General features: G+C 37.4%; 1 protein-coding gene across 4 annotated transcripts in view; it reads left to right on the top strand.

Annotated features, from left to right (window-relative positions):
- The window catches only part of IRAG2 (inositol 1,4,5-triphosphate receptor associated 2), a 51,986-nt gene that overhangs the window by 11,025 nt on the left and 30,837 nt on the right, over nucleotides 1-10,124 (top strand). For 2 of the 4 annotated variants that reach the window (XM_040488641.1, XM_040488640.1), the window contains exons 5-6: nucleotides 678-825; nucleotides 1,560-1,641. In XM_040488641.1, the coding sequence (XP_040344575.1) occupies nucleotides 1,618-1,641 (24 nt within the window). In that variant the 5' untranslated portion in view covers nucleotides 678-825; nucleotides 1,560-1,617. Of the gene's footprint in view, nucleotides 1-677; nucleotides 826-1,559; nucleotides 1,642-8,945; nucleotides 8,976-10,124 lie in introns of those variants that run through there. The other 2 variants (XM_040488642.1, XM_040488643.1) reach the window with 2 other exon arrangements.

The raw sequence follows: 10,124 nt of genomic DNA, 5'->3' as shown, positions 1-10,124 counted from the left end.
AAAAAAAAAAAAAAAAAAAAAAAAAAAAAAAAAAAAAAAAAATTTGTGATTGACTCCAAAGCCTGTTTTTTTCCATTAAACTCTTTTTCCTATACTCAGAAAAACACATAACAAGATGGTTTTCTCCAAAAAACAGTTTGTCACCCTATTTCTTTTGTGTCTTTGATGACTTCTAGTCACAGCATCTGACAATTTTCTCTTCAGGAGTTGGTAAGCTGTCTCTGTAAAGGGCCAGATAGTAAATAGGTCAGGCTTTGCAGGCTATATGGTTTCTGCAGCAACTACTCAGCTTTGCTGTTGTATCACACAAGCAGCCATGGACAATACTGAATGAATGGGTGTGTCTGTGATACAGTAAAACTTTATTTACAAATTAGGCTGGATTTTACCCTCTGGTTGCAAATTGCTGACCCCTTTAATTGCTTAGTAGGCAGGGATTTTTCTGTCTCCTCCCCAACTTGCTTTAAAAAATTGGCATTTTCACTTCATACAACGAGGCATCAAGGTGGGGGGGAGGGTTATGTTAAAATAGAATTGAATTGACTTCTGCTTTTTCAGAAATAGTTCCATCTCTCAGGAGGGAAAGAATATGTATGTATGTATGTATGTATGTATATACGTAAAATATAGTTTAAACCAGAAATAAATTTCTGTTTTTATTCTTTTCTGTTCTGCAGATGCCTTGCATCTAGAGAGTCTTACAGTGATTCCAAGACTGGAGTTGACACCTTTCTCAGGTGTAGCCAACCGAATCCCAGATGCATGTGAAAGGCCCAACCATGTGAAAATAGAGGATGGTGCTTTGGATGTGACTAGAAGACACAAGTAAGTTAAAAGAGCCAAATATATTTACCCTATTCCTGTTGCCTAAGCTTTTAATCACTTAAACTTTTGAATCCTGAGATCATAATGTGTTAAGTAAGAAGGTTTTATTGTGGAACTTATCTAACTGAAAATTGACAATTTTAAAGGTGTCTCTAATAGTTTTCTTGAAGTGCAGTTTTCTTGCACTTTGAATTCCGTAACATCCATTCTAAAATGTAAAAAGACAAATTGGGCTACCCAAAATGTTTCCCAGGTTTTAGGAATATACTATATACTGCTAAGTTAACTTTTTCAGATAGGTTTTGATCACATTTCTATTCCTTCTTCTTCAAGGTTAATGAGCCTTTGCAAATCCTTATCCCCACACCCTCCCTCTCCCCAAGCTCCTCTGTGCTCACCTTTCTGAGTACACAGACTGACCTTCCTCAGGAAAAGTTTGAAATGTCAGTGGGGTTTGTGAGCACTATCCACCCCGGTGAAATTTCCTTTCTGTATCAAGGATGCAGAAACAAGACTTTGAATTGCAAATTCTTTATTTCCATTTTTGGCTAGATTCTCTATGGTTTGCCATCTCTCTCTGGTGGAGGTTGGAGCTGCCTTTCCTTATGTCTTACTAAAACCATGAACTTAATTAGAAATTTGGTTAAGCTGAGGCAGGGAAGGGAAACAGTTGGTATTAGCTGAAATTCTCCGTCTTTCCATCAGGAGTAAGGAGCTTTGTTTTCTGTTGCCAGGTGCCCAGGCCCTGAAGTTGGCCCCCACTCAGGAACAGATCTTTCAGGTTGCCTCAGGATGAATGATGATCTAAGGATGGAAGTGAGCATTTGACTATATTTCACCTTTATTTTTAGTACGACCATATCCTGGTCCTCTTCTATGGTATATTTTTTTGAACTATTATGGACACTCTTATAGCAAGTGTGCATCTCATACCACAAAACACAGATGCATGAGAAATGTCAACCTTTCTTGACAAGAAATTACAATTCAGGCATTTGGGGGCTTTCTACTCCTTCTGTAGTACAAGCTAAAGGATAAATAGACAAAAGGAGATTTTGGTGAAGTATGCTGAATATTTTATTCGAGAGGCAGGCTGATTTGGGACTTAAAATTTACTAATGACTATTAAGTCTTAGGTCTCATTGTCTGTCTAAGAATTGAAGTCAAACCTAGATAATCTTTGAAGTGCTGGCACTTTGTAAAAAGTCACAAAGTAGGGCAGTGCCCAGAGAGTATTCATTGCTGCAGTTAGGTGCTAATGGTACTTTTCTACCAAAAAAAGAATAACACTAAATAACACATCATTTAGGCCAACTCCCCAGGTTATGGAGATATGTATGGAATGATCCCTCTGTCTACAGTTGAAACCACGTTCCATAATTTTCTCAGTCAAAAGGAGCAGACAGTTCTGTTTCAGGATCTAACAATCCAGTATTCTTCCTTTTTTTAATTGCTTGAGATATAATTCACATATTAAACAGCTTATTCAGGTAAATGCTTTTATTAATTTTTTAAATATAATTTATTATCAAGTTAGCTGACATATGGTATATACAGTGTGCTCTTGGTTTCAGGAGTAGATTCCCATGATTCATCGCTTACATACAATATCCAGTGCTTATCCCAACAAGTGCCCTCTTCAATGCCCATCACTCATTTTCCCCTCCCCCAGACCCCCCATCCACCTCCCGTTTGTTCTCTGTATTTAAGAGTTTCTTATGATTTGCCTCCCTCTCTGTTTGGAACTATTTTTGCCCCTTCCCTTGCCCCATGGTCTTCTGTTAAGTTTCTCAAACTCCACATATGAGTGAAAACATATGATATTTGTCTTTCTCCGACTGATTTATTTCACTTAGCATAATACCCTCCAGTTCCATCCACGTTGTTGCAAATGGCAAGATTTCATTCTTTCTCATTGCCAGGTAGTATTCCATTGTATATATAAACCACATCTTCTTTATCCATTCATCAGTTGATGGACATGTGGGCTCTTACCATAATTTGACTATTGTTGAAAGTGCTTCTAAAAACATTGGGGTACACATACCCCCATGAATGAACACTCCTGCATCATTTGAAGAAATTCCTAGTAGTGCTATTGCTGGATCATAGGGTAATTCTATTTTTAATTTTTTGAGGAACCTCCACACTGTTTTCCAGAGCGGCTACACGAGTTTGCATTCCTACCAACAGTGCAAGAGGGTTTCTGTTTCTTCACATCCTTGCCAACATCTGTTTTTTTCCTGAGTTGTTAATTTTAGCCACTCAGGTTGGTGTGAGGTGGTATCTCAATGTGGTTTTGATTTGTATTTCTCTGATGATGAGTGATGTTGAGCATCTTTTCATGTGTCTGTTGGCCATCTGGATGTCTTCTTTGGAAAAGTGTCTGTTCATGTGTTCTGCCCATTTCTTCACTGGATTGCTTTTCAGGTGGTAAGTTTGGTGAGTTCTTTATAGATTCTGGATACTAACCCTTTATCTGATATGTCCTCTGCAAATATCTTTTCCTGTTCCGTCAGTTGCCTTTTCGTTTTGTTGATTGTTTCCTTTGCAATGCAGAAGTTTTTTATCTTCCTGAGGTCCCAATAGTTCATTTTTGCTTTTAATTCCCTTGCCTTGGAGATATGTCAAGTAAGAAATTGCTGCGGCTGAGGTCAGAGAGGTTTTTTCCTGCTTTCTCCTCTAGGGTTTTGATGGTTTCCTGTCTCACATTCAGGTCCTTTATCCATTTTGAGTTTATTTTTGTGAATGGTGTAAGACAGTGGTCTAGTTTCGTTCTTCTGCATGTTGCTGTCCAGTTCTTCCAGCACCATTTGTTAAAGAGACTGTCTTTTTTTCCATTGGATACTCTCTGCTTTTTCAAAGATTAGTTGGCCATATATTTGGGGATCCAATTCCGGGTTCTCTATTCCGTTGGTCTGTGTGTCTGTTTTGTGGCAATACCATACTGTCTTGATGATTACAGCTTTGTAATAAAGGCTAAAGTCCAGGATTGTGATGCCTCCAGCTTTGGTTTTCTTTTTCAACAGTACTTTAGCTATTTGGGGTCTTCTGTGGTTCCATACAAATTTTAGGATTGTTTGTTCTACCTCTGAGAAGAATGCCTGTGTAATTTTGATTGGGATTGCACTGAATGTGTAGATTGCTTTGGGTAGTATTGACATTTTAACAATATTTGTTCTTCCAATTCATGAGCATGGATTGTTTTTCCATTTCTTTGTGTCTTCTTCAATTTCTTTTGTAAGTTTTCTATAGTTTTCAGCATACAGATCTTTTACATCTTCGGTTAAGTTTATTTTATGGTATTTTAGGTATTTTATGATTCTTGGTAGAACAATTAACTGCTTTTAATTAAATTCACAGAATTGCACAACAACCATCAAAATCAATTTTAGAACATTTTGATCATCCCATAAAGAAACCTCATACCCATCAACAGTCTATCCCTTCTTCCCACCAAACTCTCAGTCCTAGGGAATCACTAATCTACTTTCTCTGTATATGCATTTGCCTATTCTGGATATCTCATATATATGGAATAACCTCTTGTGGCCGACTTCTTTCAGTTAGTATGATATTTTCAAGTTTCACCATGTTGTAGCATGTTACAAGTACTTCAATCCTTTTTATGACTGAATAATGTTCCAATGTATGTCTATATCACATTTTATCTATTCATCAGCTGATGAGTGCTTGTGTTGTTTCAATTTTTTACCTATGTAAATAATGCTACTATGAACTTTAGTGTATAAGTTTTTCTGTACCCATATGGGTATCCTTTTGGGCATATATCTGGGAGTGGAATTGCTACATCATATGGTATCTGTAATATTTCAAGGAACTATAAAACAGATTTCCAAAGTCGCTGCACCATTTTATATTCCTGCAAGTAATGCAGGAGGATTCCAGTTTCTCTACATCCTTGTCAACATTTGTCCCTTTTTTGATTATAGCCATCTTGGCAGGTGTGACGTAGGTTTTGATGGACTGGGTATGCATTCTCCTAATGACCAATGGTGTCGAACATCTTTTCTTGTACTTTTTGACCAATGTGCTTCTTCTTTGGAGGTATATCTCCCCAGATCTTTGCCCATTTCATAAATGGGGTTCTTTTCACTGCTAAGTTATATGACTTGTTCTTATTATTCCTTTTAAGTGTGTGTATCTGACATTTTTCTGTTCCTTAATACCCATCCTATTGAGTAGCTAAGAAAAAGGAAATGAATCTATTTTGCTATTAGTTAGCAGTTATTGTAAGTTTAATAAAGGAAGTTGAACTTGGAAGCTTACAGGATGTTTGGTTATTAGTAATTTCCCTTTTATCTGGCAGTGATTTTACCAAGAATGGGGAAGAAACAAACATCACTTGTGTACCAGGTACTTTGTAGGAAAGCATTTCCACATGCCATGTTATTAATCTTCTCTGCAACTTTGGTAGGCATTCTCTGCTTTTACAAATGACACAGCTGAAGTTCACAGAGGTTAGTAACTTCCCCAAGATCACTCAACTGGTAACTAGCAAATGTGGGATTCAAATTCTTGTTTGTCCACGTTCAAAAAATAAGCCTTTCTCATGGCTCCTCTTAGAACACTGAATTTAGAACTTTCACTCATAATAATTGATCATAATTACCTTGAAAGTAGTTTTTTGGCTAGGAAATGGGCTTCTTTATTTATCTAAAAGGATCTCCAAATGCACTGTCATTAGGCTATGTGACTGAGTTTTGGTTTTTGTTGTTGTTGTTGTTCCCCACCCCCCCCCAACCCCCCATGGTCTTGATGCCATTAAGAAGCAGGAGCTAACACATCACAATGGAAACTCCTACCCAACGTTCCTGGGGAAACGTATAGGTTTCCTGAAGGTTCTCATGCTGTATTCTGTGCCATTTCCTCTAGAGTCCCCAGGAAGCAGTCTGTCTGCTGCACTTGGCAGCTGATATCATTAATTCTCACTGTTCCCTTTCCAGGTTTCTTCTCCCCTGAAGAATCTCTGCGGCCTGTTCACTGCATGATTCACTCTCTCATGAGAGTAAATCCTACCTTCCTACCCCTCAACTCCCCCCACTTCATAAGTAATAGAAAATTCTCCTTAGAAAACAATTTTCTAAGCATTCTCATTAATAAGTACAGGGATTTATAATGAAATGTGAGATAAAAATTGCCAGAAAATATAATCTGTGTTTATCCCAGTGACCCATAAATTATGGTATTTTTCTTACGTCTCTGGCTTCAAACTCTAGTATTTTTGTCACTCTTGAGAGCCTTCATAACAAGCAACTTGAACCCACGAGCTGTGAGATCATGACCTGAGCGGAAGTCAGACACTTAACCAACTGAGCCACCCAGGCGCCCCTGAACATCCGTGTTCTTAAGAGGATCTATTTGAGTGAGCAAAGGACTCTAATAAGATTATTATCTCAAAAAGAACATCTCATAGTAAATAATTTGGGGCCCAGCTTAAGACATTTTTGGGAAAAATGGAGTTACTCTACTGACCCAGAAAATTCATTTATTTGGAATATTGCAGAAAAAAAAAAAGAATAAATTATTTCTAAACCTCGCCTTTTAGAGATTCAGACTAAAATATTTATGATATCTGGGATTTGTATCAAAACAATGCAGGGGTGGGTTTAGTGGGTGACAAAACAGAGTGGCCACAGGTTGGTAATAGCTGAATCTGCAGAACGGGTACACAAATTTTACTTATTCTATTCTGTTACTTTTGTATTTATTTAAAATTTTTCTGGTAATGATTTAGAATTATAGCCACATCACATAGGCTTTGGAATCAAGCAGGCCTGGATTTAAGACTGGCTCTATTACTTGTTCGCTGTGTAAACTTGGACAAGTGGCTTAACCTCTCTGCATTTTCTTGACACCCTCCTACCCTCCCACCCTGTGAAACAGAGATACTACTTTTCAGGGTTCTTTGGAGGATTCAAATACACACATACATGCATTACATGTATGCATATGCATAAAGCAATGGCTATGTTCTGGCCTAACCAGTCCATGGGAACAAACCAAATCAGTTATATTTAAAGAAAAGACAAACCTTAATTCTGTTTCCCCACTCGCTGATGAATAGGAAGGCCTTTCTTCTCCATGGGGTCCTGTCTCAACATTTCCAAGAGCCTCTAGGGGTGTATACCAATATCTCCTAATGTCCTTCAGGCCTACCTACTAGTGAGTCCCAGGGCAGGATGCTTCAATTCCTGAGAGGCTTAGGGGAAAGGAAGCTGGTTTCAGCACTCACATCTCTGCAGGCCTTTTGTTTGTGACCCATAATCCCCACACGCCCTCTATGTTTAACTCTTTGGAGCTCTGTGCCTGATCACCTTAGTGATCTTTACTCCCCGGCCAGCAGAGAGGATTCTTCTTTTTTGTCTCAGTACTTCAGAGCAAGGTCCTACTACAGTGTTGGGGGGCGGACTACTTGTGATGGGATTGTTAAAATGACCCTCTCTGTGTCAAGGTACATACAGAGATAAGCCAGTGGGTGGGGAGGCACAGTGGCCAGGAGCCGTCTCCCACTGACTCCAGTACTGTGGCTCCCGTCAGTGGGGGGGTGGGGGGGGGGCAGTGGTCTGTTTAGCCCGACTTCCTCAACTCTTCCTCACTCTTGGCAGTTTCTCTCCAGGGCCCAGTTGTCTCTCCTTGTAGTCTGTCTTCTTTTTCTTAATCACATGCTCCCACCATGGAGTCTGAACAGCAACCGAAGAGCCAAACTGGGGGTGTGCCTAGGTACCTATGTGTGTCCCCACATACTCAGAGAATTAAGGAGCTTCATGAAGATTCTATGACAATGAAATGGATTCTTCTCTTTACCTACTTCAGTCTCAGATCTAACCCCACCAAGACACTTTATGATGTATGCAAAGTACCTGTTTCCTAGTAAACACTCAGAAAGCAGCTATAGCTGTCACCCAGAATCAGAATTATCAGCAGTGTGAAGCTCAAAAGATCCCTTCTCATGAGCATTATGTAATGTGTAGAATTGTCAAACCACTATGTTGTCTACCCGAAACTAATAAAACATTGTATGTCAACCATAAGTCAATGAAAAAAAAAAAAAAAAGACAATACCTTGTCACAATCGGAGGATATGAAGATGAATTTCTCTGTTTTTAATTTGGCTGTTAAAAAAATAGGTCTTTGAGGTCTCCTCCATGTTATTACATGTTTTTGTCTAAGATATACTATCACTAGGAGGAGATGATTTATGAGACAAAGGACAGTCAATTTTGAAATATCTCAGAAGATTTTCTGGTCATTGTCTGTCATAACCTTGGAGAATGAATAACGTTGCCAGTTGCAAAATTGGAACATATAGAAGTTGACTTATAATTGTACTATAAACCTCAGATTGGTAGGTGTGTCCTGTAGATCTGAGGGTGTGGTGTCCTTTTAGGTACAAAAAAAAAAAAAGCTTGTGAGGAAATTTAGTTTTGTTTAGGTTATAGTAGTTGTGATCTTTTGGTATTCGATTTTACATTCTCTTTCCACAACATTGAAACCAACACTGAGTCAAGGACTTTTTTTTTTTTTAAGTTAGAATGAAATAAGCCTATATATAGACTCTTTTCAGGTTTTTTCCTCAGAAAACCCTATGAATTTATTGGAGTAGTACCGATCATCTAAAATAGATCTAATAGTAAAAATTACATTGGTAACACAAATGGAAGGGTCTCTGGTCATAAAATCTATAGCTAAAGAAACATTTTATCTAAAAGAGCAAAAATAAAGTAATCCTGGGAGATGATCTAGGCCTATTAATTACTCTTACTAATAACCTAAATATTAATAATAATAATATCTTATTCTTCATATTTTTCTATCTAAATATTGAAATAATCCCGGTGTGTGTGTGTGTGTGTGTGTGTGTGTGTGTGTGTGTGTCCATGCCTGTGTGCGTGGCCTGCGTTTGCTGACCCAGCCCATGGGAGAATATGTCTCACTTTGTTCCATGAGTACCTGGCTACCCCACCCTCCATTAGACGCTTGCTGTCAAAAGCAAATGGGCTGGCCACGGATTTTCATGTAAATGTTATGCAGGTTGCTATTTGAATGACTTGCACAGGAAGAACATTCTTCCTGCTCTATGCTGTCGACATGTGTTAGACTCATTGACTTGAGCCAGTCTTCTACATGTAAGTAAGTCTGTCATCTGAACTTTCTTTTTCTTGCTTTTAGTCAGTTTCTTAACTTGTCTTGGTTTTAAAATATATCCAGAAATTTATCTTTTTCATGATCTGCCAAGTATTTATAGCTGTTTTGTGGAGGTTAGGTTTCCTGTGGGTCCGGGATGCTGGTTTGAATAGTGGTGACTTGAAGCTGGGGGGAAAAAAGCACAATTGTAGAAAATTTTTGCTGAGTTGTCTGTCATCCCCACTCAATATGCACAGACACCCTGAGGACTTATATTGCCAGTTTCATTAACTAGAAATCTAAATTTGAAAAAAAAATCGTTTTTCTAGTTATTCTGTAAGAAGGGGAAAATGCTTGGACCAATTTATGAAAATCTGGGCTTGAGATATGTTTGTTGTCTATTGGGATTTTTCCGATCAGTGAGATATAGAAAGACTAATGAATTGGAAATAATATCCAATTGCTTACCTTGCAACTGCTCCTGAACAATGATGTAGTAATGTGTGGCTGCTAAATGTGACATTTCTCCAAAATTACAGAATTATTATTTAATCCATAAATATTTTACATTTATCAAAAAGCTTCTCTCTAAAATGTTTCACATATAAGGTATTAAAACAGAAGAAGGACTTACACAGAGCATTACAGCAAATGAGACTCATTTGTAATGGAGGTAAACCGTATTTTGCTGTGTTTATTATTTTGAGTTTAAATAATAGACATTTTTTAGTTTATAAAAATGATGTGTTTCCTGTTTTCTCATATTGAAAGCCAGCTTAATTAAGTATAAAATACTTAAGTATAAAGTAAAATTTCATACCCCTTAAATTCAGATACAGGTATCCACAACCCTAATAGGTATAAGAAGTCTTTTTCTGAAAAAATTAACTTTTTAGTTAGTACAATATAATTTATTATTATTATTATTATATATGTATTATAGCACAGCAGCAAGTGTTTCAAGACATATATAATCAAATTTTTATATGTTACAGGATTTTAAGGGGGTCTGATTTTTAAATTATCAAGGAATGAAGCCTTGTTGACTTTTATGAAGTATGATATTCAATAAAACTGAGGATATTTAGTATTTTACTATTTTTATAGCTTCATTTCTTACCTGTATATTGGAATATAGTTAAATAAGCATG

Source organism: Herpailurus yagouaroundi, unplaced genomic scaffold (assembly GCF_014898765.1).
Source record: "Herpailurus yagouaroundi ecotype Mexico unplaced genomic scaffold, PumYag 166, whole genome shotgun sequence".
In the NCBI taxonomy this organism is placed as follows: domain Eukaryota; kingdom Metazoa; phylum Chordata; class Mammalia; order Carnivora; family Felidae; genus Herpailurus; species Herpailurus yagouaroundi.
This window is presented reverse-complemented; position numbering and strand designations above follow the sequence as displayed.